The sequence below is a fragment of the Amborella trichopoda genome, chromosome 6, assembly GCF_054954075.1.
Source record: "Amborella trichopoda isolate Santa Cruz 75 chromosome 6, AtrichopodaSantaCruz75HAP2 v2.0, whole genome shotgun sequence".
NCBI classification, from domain to species: domain Eukaryota; kingdom Viridiplantae; phylum Streptophyta; class Magnoliopsida; order Amborellales; family Amborellaceae; genus Amborella; species Amborella trichopoda.
The window spans coordinates 53,262,886-53,289,896 of record NC_142341.1 but is presented as its reverse complement, the minus strand read 5'-3'; the positions used below and the strand labels follow the sequence as shown (position 1 = coordinate 53,289,896).

General features: G+C 36.4%; 2 protein-coding genes across 9 annotated transcripts; one reads left to right on the top strand and one right to left on the bottom strand.

Moving 5' to 3' along the window:
* The first annotated feature begins 249 nt into the window (after positions 1-249).
* On the top strand, positions 250-19,019 carry LOC18448538 (pfkB-like carbohydrate kinase family protein). 6 transcript variants are annotated; one of them, XR_016057462.1, is made up of 12 exons: positions 250-513; positions 5,001-5,286; positions 5,700-5,776; positions 6,573-6,682; positions 6,809-6,923; positions 7,640-7,702; positions 7,811-7,974; positions 8,069-8,130; positions 8,463-8,529; positions 18,027-18,212; positions 18,361-18,557; positions 18,754-19,019. XR_016057462.1 is itself a non-coding variant. In XM_088869428.1 (11 exons), the coding sequence occupies exons 1-11, from the start codon at positions 494-496 to the stop codon at positions 18,386-18,388; spliced, it is 1,101 nt and encodes a 366-aa protein (XP_088725554.1). In that variant the 5' UTR covers positions 310-493; the 3' UTR covers positions 18,389-18,582. The 6 variants fall into 6 exon arrangements, 1 of the variants encoding a protein (XP_088725554.1); XR_016057464.1 differs by having other exon boundaries at positions 8,069-8,204; XR_016057463.1 differs by having other exon boundaries at positions 310-513; positions 5,078-5,286.
* Positions 19,020-20,224: 1,205 nt separating this feature from the next.
* LOC18448540 (WAT1-related protein At2g39510) lies at positions 20,225-24,385 on the bottom strand. Of its 3 annotated transcripts, none has more exons than XR_016057461.1 (6): positions 23,927-24,356; positions 23,794-23,856; positions 23,323-23,680; positions 22,800-22,958; positions 20,641-20,840; positions 20,225-20,545 (listed from the first exon to the last, which is right to left on the bottom strand). XR_016057461.1 is itself a non-coding variant. In XM_006858601.4 (6 exons), exons 1-6 carry the CDS (start codon positions 24,121-24,123, stop codon positions 20,407-20,409), a joined length of 1,065 nt encoding a protein of 354 aa, XP_006858663.2. In that variant the 5' UTR covers positions 24,124-24,385; the 3' UTR covers positions 20,225-20,406. The 3 variants fall into 3 exon arrangements, 2 of the variants coding, with proteins under 2 accessions (XP_006858663.2, XP_088725553.1); XM_006858601.4 differs by having other exon boundaries at positions 20,641-20,789; positions 23,927-24,385; XM_088869427.1 differs by having other exon boundaries at positions 20,641-20,789; positions 24,228-24,385.
* Between the last annotated feature and the right edge of the window lie 2,626 nt (positions 24,386-27,011).

Genomic DNA, 27,011 nt, shown 5'->3' with positions numbered 1-27,011 from the left:
TGAATTTAAAATTTTAAAAATCGTACAGATTGATCAAACTTCTAAGTATATGAAAATCTAAAAAGTGGATTAAATATGTAGTATTTGAAAATCTGAAAAGTAGATAGAATACATAGGATTTGAATTAACTTTTTTGTTCCGTACCATAATATAATAATAACAATAATCCTATGAAACCCTTCCACACCCATGTATCTAAGATTCTAAATGATCACTATTAAATTTACTATACATATAACTAAAAAACGAGTCAAATCCTCACTAATAAGATAATTTTTCTATATATTTGTGTCATATTTAAGAGTGGTCATTTGCAGCGCTACGGTAGGGGAGGGTCTCGTAGGATCATCGGTAATGTAATGATATAAGGTTGACACCTTCCAATTAACTTTTTCCTTTAAATTAATTTCGGTTAGCTTCTAGAACTGCCCCTCGCCTTCAGAAAGCATTCAAATTGTTAGAATCATTTTTCTCAAGGAGGAACTGCGGTGCAATGGCTCTGGGATCAATCAGGTCAACTCCATTCCCATTTAGATTTACATTTAAATCCAGAAAATTTTCCTATTTTCCATTGTTTTTGGGCCACTTTTTTGCACTCATCAGTCCTCTGCAGCTGTTCTTTGCCCTCGTTATTGTGACAGTAAAATATGACCTTTTTTTTTTCAGTTTGAGTTGTGAGATCAATCCTTGATGGACTGAAACAGTGGACTTTGTTTTGATTGTACGAATTTTGTGACATTGTTGGCGAGTTTGTGTGATTCTTTTAGCTTGTGAGCTTTTTCTTTCGATGAATTTTAGTAACTCCATAGCTAGAATTTCGTGAAATACTTTTGTGGTCATCAAAGTTTGGGGTTTATTATTGGATTCATTTGTTATATTAGAGTAGAACTGTGGTAGTATCAGAGGTTTGAATGCTTCTAAGAAGTTAGGGTTTCAACTGCGGCCCATTAACAGGATATATAAAGAGAGACAGAGAGAAAAGGTTTCATGTATGAGAACTGGAAACCAAATTCTATGACCGGTATAGTTTGTTCAGTTTAGAAAGCTTGGTTTTTTTTTTTTTTTTTTGGGCATTTAGTGAACCATTTGGCCTGCATTTTTAAGGATTACAGTCATTCGGTAGTTGGTTTTATTCTGTAACATCTGCCTAGGGTTTCTCTTGACTACTGTGGAACTTAAACCAAAATTGTTATGGGTAGGTCAATGTATTTTGTTTGAATTATGACTAGTTCTGGATAGTGCTCCAATTCATGATGAATCTGCAGCTTGTGAATAGATTTGGACCAGGAAAATCACAAGAGTTTCAATCTAGCATTCCTCTAGAGTGTCTAGGTTGTATTGTGTGAAGTAACAAAACTAAAAATTTGAATGATATTGTTGCTTTGAGGCATTGCACAGTTCTTTTAGCTTTTGATTAGATTTTCTCTAGATTATGTTTCGTATACGAATAAAACTGAAAGTTTGATAATGAGTTTGGCGTAGATGCACAAAGTCTCGTAGGTTGGGGTTTATAAACGTTGCACAGTTCTTGTTGATAATGAGTTGCAAACATCACAGATAATTATTATCATCTTCATCGTCCGATCCTTATTCCAACTATTTGGGGTCAGGCACATGTATATCTGCAGTCAAACCATAAGTCACGTATCTCTTCTCACTACTTTCATCCATGTCCTTTTGGACCTTCCCACTGCCTTTTTAGAGCCTTCCACTTGAACCCACTCATCGTAACCAGTGTTGTTCTAGGTCAACACCGCACATGGCTAGACCACCCAAGCGTACTTTCCATCATCTTATCGCTTACTGAAGCCACCCCTAATGGGTCGTTTGGGACGTAGTACACTCAAATCCTGGTTATTCATATCCTAGCTTTGAGGAAAAAATATTGTTTGGCGCAAAAGCTGCCTTTAAACCCCGGATTAGTGTATCCATAAAAACACTCAAAACTGGTGCACGTGAATTCTAAAAAAAAGTTGGAATTTCCCGATCTCTGTTTTTATAAAACCTTGGTTTCCTTGGGCTGTGCGCCGCTCATTGCCCCATTTCCCTATTTTGCAACATCTTCCTCTGTCTCTCTTCCCCACTTTCCTCTGCCATTGCTGCAGCCCAACCAAGCTCGGCCTCTCCCATACGATTGAAGTTGCAAAATGACCTCAATCGATCCGCCATCTCTCGTACATCATTTTCAACTCCATTGTTGACACATTTTCTGAAGATCTATCATCTTTCCATCACTCCTCTCGATTTGACTTGCATTACCAGATTTGAGGATCCTGATTTTATTTTATTTCTGCTTTCAAATTTTTATACTCTTGATGTTGATAAAATGGAGGATGTTATCTGTCTTGGGTTTGATATCATTTTTTGTTTTCTTTTAGGGGTTTTCATTGATCGTAGGTTAGGTCTCTCTCTGGTTGTTAAAGGGTATTTGCTTGAATGTTCAACAGAAGAGTTCTATTGCTCATAGCTTAGATTGACCTTGGATATTTGATAGGTGATTTTTTTTTTTTTTTTGTGGGTTATCGAATGCTACAAGTTCTTGTGGGTTTTTTTGTGGATTTTTTAATTTATTATTGTGAGTAAATATTGATGATTTTAATAATTCTCTTTAATTTTCTGCAAGTTTTATGACATGGCAGATTTTGGTTATCTGCTCTATGAGTTTTTCTGGTGAGCTTTGAACATTTTTTCAAGTTTTTTATTTCTGAAATTTGATGGAGTTTTGTTGAATGTCCAGGCTTGTTCTTTTTATGAATTTATTTGATTTCCATTTTTAGATATTGCATTTGTGGTTCATTGTTTCATTTATCTGTTTGAATCTCTTGATTTTGTGTTCATGTTCATGATTTTCGTTTTGGGGAACTACAAATGGGAGTTTGGTTCACTTGGATCATCTGAAATCATCACAAGCATCAGGCTTTTGATCTCATTTTCATTACTTGATTTGATCTAAAATTATTTGAGACTGCTGTAGCAAAATTTGCAGCAAGATCAAGACTCAAATTGATACAAAATCAAATCAATTCGTGTTGATTATCTACAGAATTTTTCTGGTGAATTTCTCAGCAGAAAAACAGCGTCAATAGATGAGATCCATGCTCATATTTGTGATCAAATTCAATGATGAGAATTATTTTTATCATCTTGTCATCAAACAAACTCAAGTGGCAGCAAAAATTGATTGTTTCCATCTGCAGATGTACTGTTTGGAGTTGATTGTTTCCAATTGCTTACACTGCATTTCATACCAAGGAAAATTGCTATTCATTGTAAATCTGTAACCCTATAGGAGACTTATATCTAAGGACAGTTTCATGTGGTAGTGAATGGCATGGCTAATGAGTTTATGGCTGGTGATAGAGCACATCAAGAAATCAAAGAGATGTGCTTAATGTTAGACGAGTTAGCCCCAACTTGAAAAAACTTGAAAATTGATGGTCAAAAAATGCGCTACAAGATGTACTATTTCCAAAACTTGAAATCCATTTTTTTCTCATGTCCATGCGTCTTGATGTCGAGGTGATCAATTGGAAGATATTTGAGCATCAAAACAACCTCTTCTAGTGAAATTTTTGAGCTGGGCTCTAATTTGATTGTTTAGAGCCTTAGCTCTATATAAACTTTTCCCTATGAAAAATACCCTGTTTGGCACCATGAAGATGAAAACTAGGTTTTGGTTGTGTGCTGTTAATGCAGTTTATCTGTTCATTCCATAATTTGATGATTCCCTAGTAATATATGGCCAATATAAAAGATTTTTGGGAATAAGTTATCAATAATATAACAAATATATTTGACGGTTTGGATTATATGTTTATATATATTTATAGGTCGAATTATACTTCTCTCATTCACTCACTCTCTCTCTCTCTCTCTCTCTCTACATACACGACCCATGATAAGTTAGGCAATAACTTCATGACGGACTGTCGACACCACAAAACCATCTCCTTCTCTCTCTCTCTCTCTCTCTCTTCCCCTCATACCCACACACACACACACACAGACGTGACAACTAACATAGATCTGCCCGATCTTCACTATTTTTGAAGCGTTAAATGTTATAATTAAAGTTAATAAGATATTTTAAGGCTATCACAAAGATTTCCAGTATTGAAACTACTTTTCTCAACTCTATTTGAAGGTGGGCTCGAATTTGATTGTTTGGAGCCTCGAGTCTATGCAAACCGCATCCTTTTTCATATAATGGTTCTTCCAGCAGCAAGCCAAACAACATTGTTTGCTAAACCAGCTTGTATATATACTATAATCTGCAAAACCAAGTATTGAGAAAAACCCAAGATTTGCGTATCTAGGGACCCAAACGACCCATAAGTTCCCTTGGATGTCTTCATTCTAAATTCTATCATTTCTTGCCTTGCCACTCATCTATTTCCACATCTTCATCTCAGCTACCCTCATTCTATGGATATGTTTCTGGATAGCCCAACATTTCATCCCATAATGCATTGCTAGTCTTACAGCTGTCCGATAGAACTTCCCCTTGAATTTCATTGGAACGAGACAATCACATAAGACTTCAGAAGCACATCAGCTCTAATTATATGCCTGACAGCTTCTTCAATCTCTCCTTTCCCATATATATATATATAGGAAAGTCTTAAAAAAGCGTATAGGTGAATTGCTACAGTGTTTCGCCCTGCCACAGACATGCTATGCCCGTGGCGGTTTATTGAACGGAGCCACAACTGACGGCACGTGATCCGTGGCAATTCTGTGTATTTTTTTAACCGCCACGGACTTGCTATGTCCGTGACGGTTTGACCGCCCGGACATGCTAGATCCATGACTGTCTTTAATCCTCACCGCCCGAAAAAATTGGACGGCGCTGAGCCTATGGGCGAAAACACTGTTCATTCTCACCACCCATAGGCATTGCCTAGTGGCTTTCTATATATATATATATATATATATATATATATATATATATGAGCTTTTTATAATGCATTTTAGTAATTTCGAATTTGGAATTTTTACAGGTTGAATCAAGGAGTATGCACCCTTTGTATCCTATATTCAAACATGGCATGAATGGTTGTTTCACCTTTTTGAACAGCCATATCGATCGCATACTAGCAACTGATGCTGTTTCGAGAAGACAACATTTCTTGTTAAGGTGCCTTAGAGAAAATTGTAGCAACATTTCCATGGAGAGTTCATACAAAACGAAGTGTACAATTCATAGCCTTTCGCAGTCAGATATTAGTAGAATTGTTAGATCAATTGTTCCTCCACTTGATCCAGGTCGACACAAGGGCCAAGCAGGTAATTGCTTATCTTAGTGGCCATATTAAGTCTTCGATTATGTGTTTCTATTGATTTATTTTTTTGTTTGGTTAAGTGTGGGGATTGAAACTGGAATCAAATCCTTCAAATGAAGAGCTCTCACCCTCTGACATTTAATCCCAAATTAGTTGGCACTTCATTATTTAAATTTTTTCTTGTTATTTCTACTTTCAATTAGCAGCAAAGGACTATTAGAATTGGAAAAGAACTTATACGATGAATTTGTCATTTTCTATAGTTGTAAGGAAATATATTATTCAAGAAATTGAAGAATTTGCTTAAAACTCGAAGTATGTAATAGGTTTTGGTGCACTCATTGACGTTTTTATGGGATGTATGGGAATTTAGTGCTTTACTATGGATGTCCATGATTTTGAAATTTCTCCTTGCAGGTAAAATAGCTGTTATTGGTGGTTGTCGTGAATACACAGGTGCACCATATTTTGCAGCAATATCAGCACTGAAAATAGTCAGTATTATACATGCTACTTTTTCTTGTCTCTCGGTCTTGCCAGTCTATGCATTCTCAATGATCTTGTGATACATGTACATGCATTATTAATAGCACAAGAACATGACGTAAAAACTGAGCCAGCTGATTGGATCAACTGAAGTTGGCTTGATAAGATTATGAGTTTGTAACACTCCAAACTCGTTCAATTCCCCAATTTCTAGCTAATTGCCACGGTCTTGAATCCATCCAATTCTATCTGGACGTGGCCAACTGTAGGAAATGGACGCTTGATATTGAGTGTGTGTATGTGCATGTATTCATGCGTGTGGGTTTTAACATTCACCATGGGTGGTGATTGTCTTCATCCTTCACCATATGGAAAAATGACAATAACCTTGACTCTGTATAGGCTAGAGTAAATTTGTACAGATAACCACAAAAAAGGTGCTCAAGGAAATGTGGGTTTGTGCATAAAAAAAAAAAAAAAAAGAACTTTAATGTTGCATCTTTTGGCAGTCAAGGTGATACCCCTATTTTCTTTTCATGCATAACTTGAGAAACATATGAGGAAAGGAAATGTGGGTTTGTGCATGCTCGTGTGCCTATGCATGTGTGTGTGTTTGCACTCACATAGTCTGGTATGAAAGAGATTTTTAGGAATAAAAGGAAAAAATTGTTTAACAAATTCTCAAGAAAGAGCCATGCCTGAGTGTTGACAAACTGAATATGAACACTTAAAATCAAATATGTAAAGTTAAGTTTCTAATTCAATTAATTTTGATCTAATTTTTTTGCCATGCATATCAAACAGGGTGCAGATTTGTCCCACGTCTTCTGCACAACAGATGCTGCAACAGTCATAAAGAGCTATAGCCCTGAATTAATTGTTCACCCTGTGCTTGAAGAGTCTTACAACTTAAGGTTCATGACTGCCAATATCCCTGTCTTTACTCGAAAGTTTTTATCCATGAAATAAGTCTTTGTTTGGTTTAAATTAATTGTTAATAATTGAATGATCTAAAATTTATTTCTCTGGTGGTCATCTAGGAGTGAAAATAAACTCCCTACATCAAAAAGGGTTCTTGCAGATGTTGTTAAGTGGATGGAGCGATTTGATTGTCTCATCATTGGCCCAGGCCTTGGAAGGGACCCATTTCTTTTGGTATATTTTGTCTTGGATATAAATTTTGATTGAAGTCATTATTTTAAAAAGCAAAAAAAAGGAATGGAGTGGCCTCCAATATCCTATACAATCAAGGGGAAATAAGACCATTTGTGCGTCGCATTGGTGCTTATTTTCATATTGGATACATTCCTTTTTCTTTTTAGGTCGAAATGAATCAATTTCCCCTAATAAATCAGGAACTTGCCATTATAAAATTTAATAATCAACAAAATATGAAATAGATGTTTTAGAGTCACCCCATACTGCAAATGGATCTCCTGCTTCCCTCTTTATGGTGTGAAATTAGTTTTCTACTTTTTTTCCCTCTTATTTTTTAACTTTCCTTTTTTGCCTGCTTGTAGCTACTGTAACACCTATCTCCAACCTGAAACCAAACAGTTCCAGTTGGAAGAAATAGTTGTTACTAGAACAGTCTGCCAATTGTTGTGTTAATTTGAGTGTAAGGCTACTATATACGCTGTGTCAATCTTCTATCCATGTTAAACTACCCAACTGTGCCTTTTCAGCTTCATGCTGTGCCAGCCTTCTGTTGATACTTGATAGATCAATTGGTTTGTTTAACTTTGTTACCATTAAGAACCAGGCAAAACCCTGGGCTGTTTTGAGGGCTTATAACAAGATGTTTATTCCTGTTGTTGGGACATCATCTATGACTTTCACTTTCTTCAATCACTTTTTTCTTGACTTTTCAGGAATGTGTGAGTGAAATCATACAACATGCACGGAAAGAGAACATACCATTAGTCATTGATGGGGTATACTTCCGGCTGTTGTGTTGTACCTGTTAATGCCTGGTAATTGATCTTATAGGAACCTTATTTCTTTTGTGATATTCTTAGTAATAGAGTATGCTCTTAATGCAGGATGGCTTGTTTCTTGTGACAAATAATCTTGAACTAGTGAAAGGGTATCACTTAACAGTCCTAACTCCAAATGTAAATGAGTATAAACGCCTCATTCAAAAGGTTCTTGAGTGTGATGTCAGTGATGAGGATGCACCTCAGCAACTGCAGATGCTTTCGAAACGGTACTCTGATAAGTTGCTTTTTAAATGGCCTTTGCCTTTGATTTTTGTCTTTGCCCCCCTGAAACTGAGGGGAAAGTGCTTTTTTGCTGGTCAGACTTGGCGGCGTTACCATCCTACAGAAAGGGAAGAATGATCTTATCAGTGATGGAGAAACTGGTATGGATTGTTGAAGTGGTGATAACTGTTGTTACTCGTATGGATTGTTGAAGTGGTGATAACTGTTGTTACTGGTATGGATTGTTGAAGTGGTTATAACGTTGTTTATAGATGGCACAAAACTTATTATTGCATGAGGAATTGGTTCCCATACTGTAGATAGTATTTGCATTATTATAAAGTTCAAAGGCATTACAAACAATTGAGAAAAATATGTAAAGAGTCATTACCTCGTCTGCTCTAACATGCATAGTCTTCCTTTTCTTGAAGAGCATTCACGGATAGCCACCTCTTGTTTCTCTATCTTACGTGTGTGTTTGATGCTTTTACAGTTGAAATGGTAAGTATTTTTGGATCTCCTCGACGTTGTGGTGGACAAGGTGATATTCTTTCTGGAAGGTGAGCTTTGTCCCGGATACTTTATGGTTGTCATCGCATAATATTGTTTAGGGTTATGTTAGGGTGCTCACACTATATAGTATTTTATAATTGTACTCAACAAATTTTGGACACGTACATACCTTTGTTTTGTACATGGAGCATTTTTTTAGTAGGGATATTTTTGGTCATTAGGAGGGGTGTGACATCATCATGTAGGTGATGTCACACCCCATGTAGATGATTGTCACACCTCTCCTATCACACCCCATGTAGATGATGTCACACCTCTCCTAATGACCAAAAATACCCTTACTAAAAGATATTGTATTACAAATCAATAGTATATAAGTATCCAAAATTTGTTGAGTACAATTATAAAATGCTCTATAGTGTGAGCACCCTAACATATCCCTATTATTTAATGCAACCAATGACATTTGCCATTAATATGTGTCCGTAGTAATTTCATGTCTGTTAGTAGTTACTAATGCATTGTTTTGGATTTATCATAGTTTCTTTTTGTCCAGAAAATATCACTTAATAGTCGGACTACCTTACAAAATCATTAATGTGGTCAAGGCATTTAATTTAGAATTGGAATGGTTATTTTATAAGTTTCATTTCACTTAGATACCTCCTCGATTTGTTTCAAAATACCCATATTGCACTTATTCAGTATTTGGAAGCCTAAAAAAGTAGGGGTGTTCTGGTTATTTGTTCCTATTTAAGTGGCCCAAGCCAAATGACGCTGCTTGTTCAGATTTGGGAACTCGGAACAAGAGTTTCCAATGAATAATGTGAGTTCCTTGTTGCTAACCTTGAACAAAGAGGGGTAAAACTGTCATTTTGCTTGTGCCCCATAATTAAATAGCGATCACGATAATACCTCTCTTTGTTCAAACAAAGGAATACAAAACAAAGATTTTCAATGGAACTTTGGAGTCCCTATATCTAAATAAGAAGGGTAGAACCATCACTTCTCTTAAGCCGCTTACTCCTCCTAGTACAAAGTTAGAGACCCAAAAAGCATATCCAAATGAAAAAAATGATTTTCAGGTTGCTAAGCCTAAACAATTATGGGCTTATTGGTCACTTGGCTCATGCCGCCTTGGCTTGTGCCTATTGGGTGTATGTTTAGTAATGATACAAGGCTAAATACACCTTGAAGGATACCCAATGAACCTAAGGGCATGGCCATAAGATAAGGACGCTAGATTGATATCCTGACAGACGTTGAACAACTATGCAAACCCAATGGGTATTGATTCTTGAAGATATTTACAAAGATATGCTCCTAATGTAATAAACAGAGTATGATATGTCTAAGACTCGCCATATGAAGGCCCAATTATGCCTTAATATGTGTCATTGTCCCCTCCACAAGATTATCATATTCCCAATATGTGTCATTGTCCCCTCCACAAGATTATCATATTCCCAAGGTGTATAATTCTCAGTGGTGGAAGCAGTTATACCTGCAACCCTCGGATTTGCTGTTGTAATTCGCAACAGAAATGGGTTAACGTTGACGGATCATATCTCTCTCGTTCGTGACCCTTTTGAAGTGCGGTTTGAACCATTGAGTTCATCTTCGAGTCCTCTATCATCTCTCCATATTTCATGGCAAATGGACTCGTCATCAGAAAGCAGTAGAAGAAATATGCGGACACATCAATAAAGTTCTGCAGACTAACCGATAACGGATAAAGAATAACTGATTTCCTGGATTCTCTCATGCAATATCACGGTGAATTTTGGCAGTTGCACATTTAAATTCGAACATTAGACAAGATTAAGACTAATCAAGGACATGATTATCATCAAAGCCATCTGCAAACACTTTCGAATTTGAACAAAGATACAAGTTTATCATTTTGAGCCAATTCGTGAGAAATAGATGAGATGGTTAATGATTTGGATGTGACTCATGAATATTCATATTTATCAGTTCATGAAGTCTATATAAACGACACATCTCAGTGAGAGAAGGAAAGAGAGGATAAAATTAGTACACACCCCAATCTTCTCTTATGCGTGATAGAGAAACAAGAGAGGTGACTACTCATCCACTGTCGGTTAAGAGACAGGCCTCCGATTCTGATCCATGGTGCAGAAATTCGATAGAGAGAGAATTTGTTGATCCAGACTCACTTGAAGCCTCAGCTCGAGAATGAGCAGACTGTGGATAGTACCCCTGCATATAGTTAGGTATACGGGCTCCATACGCCCATGGTATTGATATTTTTCCCTCTTGTTTGTATGTGTCCTTTTAGAGTTGTGATATGTAAGCTTCAAGGCTTGATACAGGGGTATTCGACCTTGCATTGTGGGTCGATGTAAACTGTAACAGGGATTAAAGTTCTCCCTAACACATTTTCGTAGCCTCTAGTGCCAAATGACATGAATATCCCTGCTTGGTCTTAGGAATCATAGACCAATGATTTTATTGTGAAAAGCATGTTCCTAATTTTGAAGCCTGAACTAGTGGAGTATTAACATTATTTTGCTCGGGCCACTTAAGTGAGGTCAAATTATTGAAATGCCCCTGGTCCTTGCTTGTTTTGGCTTCTGAAAACTAAACTGAGGCACTTTGGGAATTTTTAGACAATTTTTTGAGGAGCTACTTGAGCAAAATGGAACTTATAAAATAATTATTCTAATGTTAAATTGGATGATTTGACCACCTTAATTATTTTGTAGGTGGTTGGACCATTTTAAGTGATATTTCCAGCGAACCAAAAGGCTATCGACCTCACAGCCACATTCAGAACCAAATGTCATTCTAGATTAGTGTTCGCAAAATCGAACCGGAATGATTAACCAGACATGGGTTCGGAAGCAGTTTAACCGGCCTAACTGGTAAACCGACCGATTCAATTGTTCTAGCCGGTCAAGTCCCGGGCGGCCAAAAAATTGTTGAAAAAAATTAAAAAAATGCAAAAAAAAAATCTATTAGAATATGAAAAGCATATAAAGAATGATTAAAACAAAACGCATGCAAATGAAGTTGAAAATTAATGAAAAAGTGGATTTTAAAAGTGAGTATTAATGACCAAAACATTTTTTAATATTTACCATAATGTAAAAAATATTAAAAAATGTATTACAAATCAAATTCCTTATTTTTGGCATTCTGTATACATTTTTTTGAATTTTTTTTTTTAAAATACCAGCCAACCACCAAAACCGCCTGAAATCAGAACCGGCATAGGGCTGGTTCCTAACTAACCGGGCGGTTACCGGTTAGATCGCCCAGTTTTTCTAACAATGTTCTAGATAACCCAAAGGAATAGAAAGAATAATAGGGTGTGACAGGATGAAAATGCGGAATCGGAAAACAAATCATTCCACCACTTCCAAGGCAGTGGATATCAGTTCCCCCCCCCTTTTCCCCTTTCTCTCCTTTTCCTTTTCTATTGTTGAATGTACTTTCATTAATAAAAAAATGAGATATTGGCAAATACACTTCCTTTACAAAATCGTGTTCATTTGGATAAGAACATCAACACTGAAAATGTGTAACTAACAAAATTTGGCTTGGAAATCCGCCCTTGGTCATATGGTTTGTGCTCATTTGCCTCCCTCCCCTCCATACATTTCTAATTAAGATTCTGAACCCTTTGATCATCATAATTGTCATCTAAGCTTTATCTCAACTATTTGGGATTGGGTACACAAATCCTGTTCTGCCATTCTGCTCTATCAAAGATCATACTCTCAGTTAGACCATAAGTCACCATGTAACACAACCTTCCTCTTTTCTTCTCTAGGCTTGGGAGCAGCAATGGCGGAGTTATTTTGAACCTGCTGATAATTTTGAAAATTTCCTTGAAGGCATTTTCTTTTCTCCATGGGTAATCTAACCTTCTACTGGCCGTGCGACTACATTCTCATAATCACCATCTATTTCTATTGAGCTCCATTTGTACATTGAGTATCAAAGACCAAATGGTAGGGCTTTTACTTCTGTTTTGCTAGAGTCAATGATAGGTAATGGCCTTGAGAACCTAATCAATGTTTTGCCTTTATGACTATGCAGAAAACCTTCCACCCCCGCGGTACATGGGTTTCCCCATGAACTCCAATCAAAGTTTAGTTTAACCCGGTCCCACCCTTGGAGGAGTCTGAGATGCATGTCTTGAGGGAGGAATGGGGCAAATAGCTATGTGCTTTCTCTTTACTGTTTTAAGATTCTAACCAAGTCCATTCTAATGTTCTCTCTCTTTACTATTTAAGATTCTATCCTCTTCTATCTAATAGCTTCTCCATTTTCCTCAAGCAAGGAAGCTTTCTTTGTGCTTGGATTCCCAAATCAGTCAGTTCCAATTCCACAACCTATATTTTAGTAGCTAGCATCCACCATTCCTCTAAAAGTTTCAGTTACTCTCTAGTCTTTAATTATACCAATTTCGATGCACAATGGTTTAGGTCCTGCAATGGCTGTATTTGAGTCCAAGATGATTTGTATTTTGATGGGTCGTTTGCCATCAAAACGCTTTCGAACTTTCATGATTTCCATAGATGCGGCTCTAGTATTGAATATGTGAAAGCTTATTTATTACGTTCATGTTGAAATTACTCTCATCTCCTTTATCCCTTTTTCAGGAGTGTATTTATACGATTCATTATTTGTACTTATTATGTACATTAGTGGTGAGACAAGTGAGTTTTCAGTGCCAAGAGGCTTGCATCAGGGGTTAGCATTGAGCCAATACGTCTTTGTCTTAATTATGGATGACGTGATTAGGCACCTACAAGATGAGGTACTATTATGCATGTTGTTCGTGGACGACATAGTTTTGATCGATGAAATGGCGTCAACACAAAGTTAGAACTTTGGTGGGATGATCTAGAATCCAAAGGTTTTAAAATTAGTCTACTAAGACAGAGTATATGGAATCAAAATTAGTAATAATAAGAATAGAGACGAGGAAGTAGTTAATATTGATGGCCAATAAATACTAAAATAAGTGCACTTTCGATATCTTGGGTCGATAATCCAGGGTAATGAAGAGATTGATGAAGATGTCGCACATAAATTAGAGCTGGGTGGGTGAAGTAGAGATGTGCAAGTGAAGTTTTATGTAATTGCTGTATGTTAGAATTTGTGGGAGCGTACATGCATAGACATTGAATGGAGAATGGAGAGAGAAGAAGACATTTACGTGATGTAGGCCGAAGCTTTACGTCCACAGATCCAAAGCCCAAAGGGCTACATTTTCACTACTTTTGGATGAAGTTTACATCAATAAGTACCTCTATATATAGAGGACAATTACACAATTACGCATCAAACTTACTTGATGACCAAGTTAACTTGACTTGGTCTCTTCTTATCTTCTAGATACCTAATCTTATCAAGAGATATATACCCATACATCCATAATGATAATTTCATTGGCATTTCTATGAAGCCAACATCTCTAATGTAGTCGCTATGTGGACAAGAACATCACTTCTTACCGGTATTCGCATATTTTTCAAGCTTGAAACGAGATCACAGGAGAGAGAGAGTTGTAGCGCCCCAGAGATCTCCGTATAGAGAGAGTTGTTGTGATCTGCTCAAGATAAGTCATGCATTAGCTATTTGGTGCAATTGAGGGGCACCATTGCGGGAAGCTCTCGTTCCTTGTGGGGGCAAGTTGCTTGGATTTGTGCTTGCTAAAGATTGCAACATTTCAAAGGTTTCGGATTTTCTTTTGATTTCTGTTGCCAATTGCCTCATGTTTGATGATCGAATCTTTCGATCCTGGTTGATGATCAAGTTTTTCGTTACTTGATCCTGTTTAATGATTGAGTTTTTCGTTACTCCATCCTGTGAGATGATCGAATTTCTTTCTGTTATTTGATCCTGTCTGATGATCGAGTTTTTTGTTACTCGATCCCGTTTGTTCATGAGGTTGTCTGGTGTTCCTGAGGTCGTCTATTCCTGAGGTCTACCGCCGCTTTTCTGTGCTTGTTGTTCAAGCAATCTGAAGATCACTACTCGCAACTTAGTATTGTTCAAACTCTAGCTGCTTCGTGTCAAAGCATATTAAGCTTGAGGGGGAGTGTTAGGATATAGATATCTCGAGTTCATATTGATATACATCGTTATGAATGTATGGGTATATATATATTGTTCAAATCCAAGTTAGTTTGGTGATAAGGCCTCCTACTATTTACCTCTATCTCCAAGAATCATACCATATTTCTCTCCTGTAATTGTGTGATTGTCCTCTATATATAGAGGTACTTATTGATGTAAACATTCATCCCAAAATAGTGAAGATGTAGCTCTTTGGGCTTTGGATCCGTGGACGTAAGGCTTCAGCCAGAACCATGTTCTCTCTGCGTTCTCCATTCAATGTCTGTGCATGTATGCTCCTCCCACCTCCTCTTCTTTAGCAAGCACAGATCCAAGCAACTTGCTCCCACGAGGATCGAGAGCTTCTCGCAATGGTGCTCCTCAATTGCCCCAAATGGCTAATGCATGGCCTATCTTGAGCAGATCATTACAACTCTCTCTATAAGGCGATCTCTGACGTGTTGCAACTCTCTGTCTCTACTGCGATCTCGTTTCAGGCTTGAAAAATGCGCAAATACCAGCAAGAACTGATATTTTTGTCCACATAGCAGTTACATTAGAGATGTTGACTTCAATGAAATGCCAATGAAATTGGGCTTCTAGACAATAGCCCACATCTTAAAAAAATACGACTCATTTTTCTTTTCTTTTCCACTTCAATTTTTTTTTTTTTTTCTTTTGGGTTTGGGCTAATGTATGGAAAAAAGACACTCAAAACATTTGGTATAAATTTATACTTCTACTGATCGGAAAACCAAAGAGGTACAGATTGCCCTGATAAATGACGTAGAGTGTTCTAGAGAGAGAAACTCTATACTGAAAATATCCCATATGCTCCAATGGAGATAATTGACAAAGAAAATGTACCTAGGGAGAGAAAAAACTAACAGAGAGAGAATGCAATTGCTATTGTGTAGTGGGAGAGAGGGGAGATAGGAGAATTGGTGGTTAAAGACAATAGGTTGACTGTAGAGAGAGATGTGGGTAGGAGGTAGAGAGAGAAAGCAGAGGAAGGTGCTAAAAGAATTGCCCAACAGAGTAATCTTCAGAAGGGTCTAAGATATGAAGCATGTGGTGGGGTACTTCGTTTCTGTTACTAGGTGAAGGTGTTGCAGATCCCACGTCAAGTCCTCGATAGACCTGAACTGAATCCGCACTGATGATTTGGCCATTAAGTTCCTTGCCAAGCTCAAGCGCTAGCTTGGTCTTTCCAGCGCCAATAGGCCCAGATATAAAAATCACGCACTTCTTCCCATTCTTAGCATACGAATAGAAACATCTCACACTTGTCAAACCAATGGTTTTTCCATAGCCATAATCCCACCTCCTCTTCTGAAACTTCAAAGGGCCAGCGATTCTAGGGCATGATAGGGCATAAAAGCAGCAGTCCATTCTCTGCAAAATACGGTGGGCACGAGTACGAGCCAACGACAGAGGCAGAGGGTAATGAAATTCCCAACCTCATATCTGAGGTGGAACCTCAGATCTTAGGTCGGCAAGCCCAAATCTTAGGTTGGCGAGCCCAGATCTTAGGTTGAAGAGTCTAGAGCTTTGATATCATGTTAGAATTCGTGAGAGCATACATGCATAGACATAGAATGGAGAATGGAGAGAGAAGAAGAGAAAGCACAACATTTACGTGGTTCAGGCCGAAGCCTTACGTCCACAGATTCAAAGCCCAAAGGGCTACTTCTTCACTATTTTTGGATGAATGTTTACATCAATAAGTACCTCTATATATAGAGGACAATCACACAATTACAGGAGATAAATATGGCATGAATCTTGGAGATAGAGGTAAATAGTAGGAGGCCTTATCACCAAACTAACTTGATGATCAAATAACTTTGACTTGGTCTCTTCTTATCTTCTAGATACCGAATCTTATCAAGAGATATATACCTATACATCCATAATGATGTATATCAATATGAATCCGAGATATCTATATCCTAACACTGTATACCCATGAAACTGAAAGATAAGTTCTGTAGGACAGTTGTGAGACCAGCTTCGCTTTATAGGGCAAAATGTTGGGAGATCAATAAACAACATAACCATAGAATGAGAGTAGCTGAGGTGAGGATGTTGAAATGGATGAATGGCAAGACAAGAAGGGATAGAATTCAGAACGAATACATTCGAGAGAATTTAGGTGTAGCACCAATAGGCAATAAGATGAGAGAAAGTAGACTTGAGTAGGCTGACCACCTGCTGTGCAGATCTAGTACAGCAACTTTTAAGAGGTACGAGTTAGAAGGCTCAAAAAAGATAAGGGGTAGGCCCAAGAGGACATGGTTGGAAGTAGTGAAAAAAAATATGGGGACTTATGGCCTCACTAATGATATGGCTCTTAATAAAACAGAAAGACGGACCAGGATTCATGTAGTTGACCAATTAGTTGGGAAAGGCTCTGATGATGATGATGATTCCATACATTAGTGGTGGTGCAATATTGTATTTTTGGCATTAATGTGGTACACTTTCTTCAAGTTCTTTCCACCTCTTCCTCGGTTTTAGTTAATAGCTATCTTAATTTCTACCCTTGAACTACAACAAAAAAAAAAATCTATCACGATTCTCTGTTGATTCTGTCGGTTTCATTGGAGTTCTTCTTGTCAAGTTTTACCATTCTTGAACCAATAAAAAGAAAAAGGTGTGATTTGCAAAAGGTCTCAATTTCAAAAAACTAAAGTAAGGTGCGCACCAAATTTTGTCATAAGATGTAATTTTGGTGTAAGACAATTTTAGGATGGCCTGAGAATTTCTTTTCATCTCTAATTATAAAATTTTAGACTCCAAAAATGGTTCAAACCAAGTAGATCTATAAATACATGACCATATTGAAAATGGATGGTCTAGATAATGTGATGCAAGATGCATTATTTTTTATATTCGAAATATTTTTTCTTTTTTTTCATCTTTATAGATCTTGATGTTGAGATGATCCATAAGAGGGTTTTCCTACTTCCAAAGAACATTTTATAATAGATCTTTTAAATGCTCTCACTAAAAAAAAATAGATTCTTTAGATGCAACTTAATTTTACATTTTAAGATTGCAACCTTATATTAACTTTTTCCAAAAGAAAAAGCTTTCCGCATTCTGTAATTTCTTTTCTGTAATATCATGGATATTCTTCACGCTTTTGCCAAGTGCTTGTGCAATTCGATGTCTTTCGTATAGGTTTCTATGAAATTGGTCTTTTACTTTCAAATGGATCGCCTAGAATTCTGAATTTCGAACTTGCTTGGAACTCTCTCTCTCTCTCTCTCTCTCTCTCTCTCTCTCTCTCTCTCTCTCTCTGTGTGGTAGGAAAGAACAAACTGATATCTGGGTGTTTTTTCGATTGTTTCATGAGCTCAATTTCTAAGCCTCATGTTGGTAGAAAACTTTTTTGCTTTTATACTCAAAATTTCAATTAATTTTTGAAGCGTTTGTACTTTAGTGTTGCATTATTCTCTTCTTGGGCAAGATCGATGAAAGCAACAAGGGGAGCGGGTTTCACTGAAAATCCGATGATTTTGGGAAGTATAGCAGGCTCTGCATTACTAAGAAGAGCAGCATCGCTTGCTTTTGAGAACAAGAAGCGTTCTACACTCACCACCGATATCATTGAATGTTTAGGGAGAAGGTAGGGAACAATATCCCAACATTACTTTCCAGCATGCACAAACACATGTACAAATGTGAGAGAGAGACAGAGAGAGAGAGAGAGAGAGAGAGATTGAGCTTTGTTGATGTTCCCTTGAGATTCTAACTTGGAGGCTTTGTGGTTGCAGTTTGGAGGATCTTTGCCCCACCATGTGAATGTAGTCTTGGTTGGATCAAGAGGTGTTGGAAATTATGTGAATTTTTGTTCTTGTTTAGTAGTGTACATGTAAAGTTGGGTAACCTGTGGCTTTTCAGTACGATGTGTGCGTTGTCTCTTTGTACATCTAAACCTCAGCTCCTTGTGGTTGCCACACTTCCAATTTTGGTATGATTTCTCTTTTTTCTCTCTCCCCAGATTACCATATATATGATCTCTGCTCAACTCAGAGAGAGAGAGAGAGGCATGTCGTTGATATAAGCTACTCAAATGGAGAGAGAGAGAGAGAGAGAGAGAGAGAGAGAGAGAGGCATGTTGCTTTATGAGGCGAAGTTGTTGATATAAGCTGCTGAAATGGATGTAGGTAATGGTGCTCAAATTTTGAAGCCATGCATCACACGCCACTACCCATGCTAAGCCAGTGACTTCCTCAGATTGATGAAACATTTCCAAGGAATGTTTTAATTGTTGTCAGTCACCATACAGCTATGAGTGGCTGTGCTACTTTTACAGGAGCATTCCCTTGGATGAAATATTTTTCCTAATATGGAATTCTTGGATCCACTTTAAAGTCATTATAATAACGATAATAATAATAATAACAATGATAAGTAAATTTTGAGTTCTCCAGTGTACTGTCTTAAAAATTGGATGGTCTCTATTTAATCTTTGATAATTTTTTGGAAACACGCGTGGTTTATGATTTTCCATTTTTGAAGGGGGTTCCTAGGTTGCGGAGGTTACATCCCAAAGTTTGTAGTTTTCAAAATACTGCCCAAGGGAGTGAATGTATAATATGCTCCTGTGAAAGTGTATGATCTTTTAGCAATGTATAGTATATTCATTTTTGTTGTGGTCCTAATTAATTGACGCTTAGTTTAGTTCAAAATCCATGGTCCAAATCTTGGGATGCTTAAATCAATAATTTCATCTTGAACATTATGGTTGTAAAAAAAAAAATTAGGACTTTAAATTTTAAAAATAGTATATACTGCAACAAATCATCTAGACTTTCCATTTCATCCTAAAATTAAGTGTTTGCAAATCTGCAAGATTTGTACCAGTTTATTAATTTCAATTTTTATTGTCAGCGGTGAATATTGATTTTAGAGCCATCATGGAGATTTTCATAAAGCCAAGGCCATATAGAAGACCACTAATTACTTTATTTCCAAGTCTTTCATTAGGAGTTATGGCACACAAATATTTCATAGACTTCGTCTCCAATCATAGACACTAACACGAAGATGGATCATCGAAGACCTTCTGGACTTAAAAGGTTGAATTTATTGTCTGTTTTGTACACATAATTTAAGTGTCTGGAGATGTCTAATCATCAAATCTTGATTAAAGAAATGAGAGCAAGACAACAACAAAACCCCGTATTAATTATGACATAATTAACGCATTTGGCACTATCTTGTGATATTGTGTTTTGTTTACTTTTAGTTGTAACTCAAGATCAGATAACTATAGGTCTCCATTTCTCCAGATACATAAATTATATAAATGAAGATAAATAAAAGGATAAAGTTTGTATAAGGTTGCAACCTTTTAATGTTGTAATGTAGAGTTATGCACCTCAAAAATCCAACGGAAAAGGTAGTTTTAATGTTGAAAAACCCTTTGATTGATCATCTCAACATCGAGATGTATGACCATGAAAAATAAAAAGATTGTAAGTTTCATAAATAGTGCATGTTACAACATATTATCTACACCATCTATTTTCAAGATTTTCATATGTTTATAGATCTATTTGATTTTAACCATTTTTAAAATTTAAAATTTTATAATTAGATATAAAAATAGATTTCGAGACAATCCTAAGAACATTTTACATCAAAATTATATACCATGATAAAATTTGAAGGTGCACATTACCTCGACATGTACAGATGCATTTATATGCCAATTGCACCCAATTATATATGTGGAGATAAATAAAAAGATCCACACTAAAGTTTGTGATATTATTCATATACATTTAAGCGTAATGTAACTGCCTACAGGTACTTCATGAGGCTGCTTGATTGGAATTGAGGGGTGATGCAAGGCCATCATCCATATCCACTAAGAGGTATTCTCTCTCTTCTTTACTTTTGGCCCATAGTATGAGGTAAAGGCCTCCCACTATTAATGCTGCCCCAATAATACTGCAAAAACACACAAAATCAATAGAAAACTATGAGATCCCAGCACTTAAGAATTTAGAAAGAGAAAATCTCTAAAACAAGTGGATGCTTGCTACCTTCCAAAATGAGGGATTTCACCAAGAAATATTGTCTCCAGGGGAACAACAAAAAATATAGAGAGTGGTGTGAACATCGATACAAAAACAGGTCCTTTGAGGTGGGAGCACTTGAAAATTAAATAAGAAGTCCCACCATTGATCACCCCCTGCATAATCACATACAAGTATTATTCATCTCTCTCCCTCTATCCTTTTCTCTAGTGCGAAGACACATAAAGAAAGGGACAGTGAGATTGTTTTAAGTATAAAAAATCATAATCACCCACAACTGTCGGAAGTTAAATTAGGAATCTAGTGGTGAACTATTCGCTGCATTCCAAGTCTAACAAATTTTGTGTGGGGTGTGTGGAGAATTGAACACTCCAGCAGTCCAATTTTACGTCTAACAGCTTGGGGTGTCCATGACCTTTGCAAATGAACAATAAAGGTTATATCAGAATGAGAAAATAGAACTAAGAATGTAAAGTACCTAGGAAAAATACTACCACCATCATAAACTTATACTACTCTTATGAGGAAAAATATACCAATATAGTATTTGAATTTCAAACAGTGAACAATTCATAAGCCATTAGACATCAATGATGAATAGTGAATTTTTGTCATCCTCCTCACAAAGTTTGTCACTCAAGAAAACACTTACTCCAATAATCAAATGAAGTAACGACATGCTCGAATATGCTACAACAATGAAATATAGCAGCCCTTCAATTACCTCCTGCATATGTGATTCTGTAAAGGGATTTTATACTGTTCCAATTACCTCCAGCTTGTAATTGTGTTAATATATTGTATGTTGGAAGACTGTTTATCAATTAGTGCAAGATGATCACAATCACCTAAAATGATAGAGCTCAGGTTGTGTCATTTTTCTCGCCAAAGATCAAGAAAGTTCTGTTGGACTTTGAGTGCCGCCAATGGTGCAATCCGTCTTCCTGCATACTTTCTCGTCTTAAAATTAGGAAAAAAATCATAAATACGAGTCCCCATGTACAAATTTTTGACCTGTAGGGACATGGGCTCTGTCTTGATTGGTCGGTGTTAACGATCGCAATACTGCATCCTAGGTTCAAATCTCACGCTAACGCAAAGACATGCAGCAAGAGGATTACAGGCACTCACCTTTCCCAAACCAACTCCATCCCCAGTGAACTTGTCCAAATCCATTTAGACTCCTAAAGTTTGAGTTAGGAATGGGGATAAAATGCCTCTGTGCATCTCCCTATAATTCTCCCTATAATTCTGAAAATCCCTAGATTCAAATAGAGCATCAATATGGAGAAGATGCTCATATTCAGCTTCTTCTATCTCTAGCTTCAATACATGAATTCCTTCCTTTGGTTGTTGTAACCATTTCATACACTTATTGACACTCATATCACACATATTCTTCTCGATTCTTCTTTGTATTAGCTAATATATTGACTTTCATGTATGCGGCCTTTCCGATTAAGAATATGATTTTGAACTTTGAAAAATATCATGAAAGTGAATGTGAATTGTTAGTACATCAAAGTGGATTTTGTCCTCCTTGTGAATTCGATTCTTCATGGCATGAGGAATTTGATGCCTCATACCTGTGTCTAAAACTGACACAAATATATGTTCTTGACACTGACACAAATACCCGTGTCGGTTGCACAAAAGAGGGCATCTTTAGTTTGCCTCTTTAGGCTACTTAGCTTCTAATGCAGCATCCTCTTCCATGAGGTGAGCTTGCATTTTTATGCAATCAAGCTTTCATGCTTCCTTTGCCTAAGCCTACTCTTCAGTGATTTAGCTTCTTATGTAGCATGCCTTTCTCTTCAATCTAGTTTGCTTCTTTCATTAAGCTACATAATCTTCCACCTAAGCTTAGAAAGAGATAAAGGTAAATCAAGATCATCTACCTTTATGTTTACTTTAGGAATGACCTTTATTCAAAATTCAAAATGAGTTTGAGCACTTCAAATTATGATACTATTTTTTGAACAACTATTTTGTTTTGTTGAGGAAAACCAAAAGCCAAAACATTTCATGTTCAGAGCATACTATTCATTACTCCCTCGGGAAAAGCCCAATTTAGGAGTATTTTCTTACTGGACCGGACTAGTTTACAGGCCTAAAAGTGAGGCTCAGTGCATGTGAGGATAACCAAGAGAAAGAGAGAGACTCACTCCATATAGGATACCCAAAAGCTCCAAGTCCTTACTGAGCTTCCATTGCGATGGCTCTTGGATCACACACAGTGCAACTACACCTGTTTGCAAGACCCCCATGAAAAACATAATGCCTGTGAGTGATAGCTCAGCTGGGTATTTCTTCGTCACTGGTCCCTGCCATTTCAATAATCCCGTTCAATTGAGTTATCAACCCCTAAAACAAAATTTGATTAACCCAAAATACCCAATTTAATTTACAAATCTCTCTCTCTCTCTCTCTCTCTCTCTCTCTCTCTCTCTCTCTCTCTCTCTCTCTCTCTCTCTCTCTCTCTCTCTCTCTCTCTCTCTCTTCCCCCAATGATAATGTCAATTGAATCCACAAAACTCACCAATACCATACACTTAACTTATCAGCCCCAAACCATAATGTCATGAACTCAAATGTATCATAGATTAGCCACCTCTCTCTCTCTCTCTCTCTCTCTCTCTCTCTCTAAATATATATATATATGATGTTAAAGGAATTCATGGTTCTGACCTGCAATAGAATCCAAATACTGAAAGAGACAACCCCAACAGCTACCATAACCAACCCAAGTACCCAATCACTTCTGTTTGTAGAGAGGAGGTGAAGACTTGGGCTCTGCCCGAAATTCGCAGAGTGATGGTAAAAGCTTGGGCCTTTCCATAACACAATAACCAGAGCACCTGTTACAGATAAAAAAGTCCCTAAAATCTTCCCTTTTCCTATCAAGCTTTTGATCTCGGCTTTCTCCTGCCTTGATATCACAGAGAGAAGATATGTAACAGCAGGTATAAGGTTCAAAATTGCAGTTTGTAGTGTGCTCGAGATGAAATACAAGCTCCCTGAGAAGAGATTTTGAGCCACTGTTATCCTGCAAAAAGTTGAGGAATCATGAAACTCAAGTGCAATCTTTCTCCTCCTTTTCACAAAAGTAAGAAATGAGAGAGAGAGAGAGAGAGAGAGAGAGAGAGAGAGAGAGAATACCCAAGTAAAGCTAGCAAAAAACTCCAGCCCAAAATGGGGACTGCCAAAGGAGGCCTTATCCTCCTGCAAAAAAAAAAACCAATCAATCTTTCATGGAAAGCACCCAAAAACAGATAAAACTTGGAATCATTACTTCTCAATGAAGAATGCTGGAGCTGAGATGACAATGGTGGCAACTATATTTTGGTAGAACACAAACACTGAAGAGCTGCTCCCTTTCATGAAAACTGTCTTGCTAAGCACAATATTACCAGACATACACAGTTGGGTCAATATCATACACAAACTAGGGAGGAGCTGTGATGAATTCTTAGTCAAAAAAGATGCCATTTTTTTGTGTTTGATCTGAAAGAAAAAGAAGCAGAGGATTTCGAGAGAGAAAGAGAAAATGGAGATGGAATATGAAAGTTTGATCTATTCGTATCTATTCTTACTCTTGGACAACTGATTGGCAGTGATCAGTAAAAAGAAAGTGAACTTTGACTTTTGAATGGTAGCTGGGATTCCAAGCTTCCCACTTTCAACTAAAACTTCACCTTCTTTTTGCATGTTTCCTGCATTCTCTCTCTACAATAAATTTTGCATGTTCCCAGTTTCTCTCGCTACCTGCACACTCTAAAGCGGTGTTTGGAAAATCGCCGATTCGGATCAAAATCGTCCGATTTGGATCGGATATTGTCCAAAGCGATCTGAATCCAATCATATATCGAGATCTGAAAGAACCAGGTTTTTTATATTATTTTTTAATATAAATTTATTTTTTAATACAAATTTATTATACATACCGTGTTTAAAAAATTGCTGATTCGGATCGAAATTACCCTATTTGAATCGGATATTGTCCAAAGCGTTCCGAATCCAATCATATCTCAAGATTTGAAAGAACCGAGTTTTTTACATAATTTTAATGTAAAATTTAATTTGTTAATATAAATTTATTACACATACCACCAATGAACAAGGGTAGGGCTATAGCTCAGTTAGATAGATGCTTTTTTAGAAGAGTCCATCATAGGATCAAGGGAATTGATATGAGAGATCTAATGCTTTTTCAAAGGAGTCCATCATATGATCAAGGGATAACTAATGGTTTGGGCGCCAAACAGAATCAATCATTGATTTGATTGATAAATTGATAAGGTGAATATTGGGTGAACCATTCATTGATTTGATTCTACTCAAGGGAAGGAATTGAGGGCATCATTGATTTGATTGATAAATTGATAAGGTGAATATTGGGTGAACCATTCATTGATTTGATTGGACTCAAGGGAAGGAATTGAGGGCATCCTGGACTCAAGGGAGAGTATTGGATGAAGGATCAAGGGAATTGATATGAGAGATCTAATGCTTTTTCAGGGGAGTCCATCATATGATCAAGGGATAAATAATGGTTTGGGCGCCAAACAGAACCGATCATTGAGGGGAGTCCATCATATGATCAAGGGATAAATAATGGTTTGGGCGCCAAACAGAACCGATCATTGATTTGATTGATAAATTGATAAGGTGAGAGTCCATCATATGATTAAGGGATAAATAATGGTTTGGGCGCCAAACAGAATCAATCATTGATTTGATTGATAAATTGATAAGGTGAAATATTAGGTGCCAAACATAACCATTCATTGATTTGATTGGACTCAAGGGGGGGGAATTGAGGGCATTTTGTACTCAAGGGAGAGAATTGGATTGTCTATTCTCGACTCAAGGGGAGGGGAGGACTCGCAAGGGAGGGAATTGGATTTGTCTATTCTCAACTCAAGGGAGGGAAGTGATATGAGATATTGATGTTTTACTCCATTGATTTTAAGAAAGGAAAGAACAACCTTCACTTATATTAAGGATTAAGAGAGAGAGAGAGAGAGAGTTTTATATGGCTATTTCAGCCTTTAATCGCTGGATGTGGGACTATTCGTGCTTGCTTTTCAAGTACGTAAAAGGCTAAAAAATAGGGTATAAAGGTTTAGCTGGACTAAGGCTATAACAAGGAAAAGCTACAAAATAGCTTTCTTTCTCTAGCTAGTTCTTCTATTTCATGCCTTTTCTTTTCTGGTTTTTTTGTCACAACAATAAACAGGATTGGATTGTGGAAAACAAGCCACTTTTATTATTATTATTATTATATTTATTTTTTTTCTATTTTTTAGGGTAAATTTTTTTTTGTTTTAATATCATAATACTAAAATTTATAAGGGGTTTTATTTTTTTAATCCTGTGAAATGGAATTACTTGACCAAAAAAAAAAAAAAATGGAATCATTTTCTAATAATTTTGAAATCATAATATTATAATTAATAATTATATAGTCATCCAACATAAAAACAATGTCTCAATATTCATCTATTTTTACAAAGTAATGAGAATACATAACGCATTATTTCTAATTTCTTTTAGAAACTAAAAGAACACTATTTTTAATATTCATAATAATTTTTTTAAAATATTTTGAAAAAAATTTTGCTGATTCCTAATTTATTGTTAAATTTTTAGATTTTAAAATTAGATAATATTATAAGAAAATTTTCAAATTTATTTTTATTTGTATAGTAAAATAATGATAAAATAATAACATACATACCAATAATTATAATTTCAATGTATAATATTGTCTTTAGTTAGATTTTAATAAATATTTGAAGGGAATCTTCATACAGGGAACAAACATCTAAATATTGGCATATTGATGAAAAAATAAAAGTTAATAATGTAGTACCCTCATTTCTTATTGGATTATTAAAAAACAACATTTGTAATGATTTTTAATACATTTTTTGGATTTTTTTTAAAGTTTAATCCGACTGATTCGGCCAACTCCCGATCCAGATAGCTGATTCACCGATCCTGAAGGGTTTTTGAGGGCACCGAATCCGTTTTTTAAACCACTGCTCTGAACTAAAAACTTAACCTTCTTTGTCCCTATTTCCTCTTTCCAGTTATTTATTCAAGGGGAAAGGTTTATTTACTTCCCCTACAGTATACAATATATATGCTTTTTCTACTATCAAACTGTCCAATTTTGATCAAGAGAGCCGCTCACCGTTTGATCTTAGATCCGACGTCTCAAAGTATTTTATTTTTATTTATTTTTATACAATTGTATGGATATGAAATTTGGTACGTGCCATCTTCTCATTGGCGCACACCTATAAAAACTATTAAAAATAATTTTTCGATAAAATATAATAACCAAAATACCCATTGAAATTTTTAGGGGT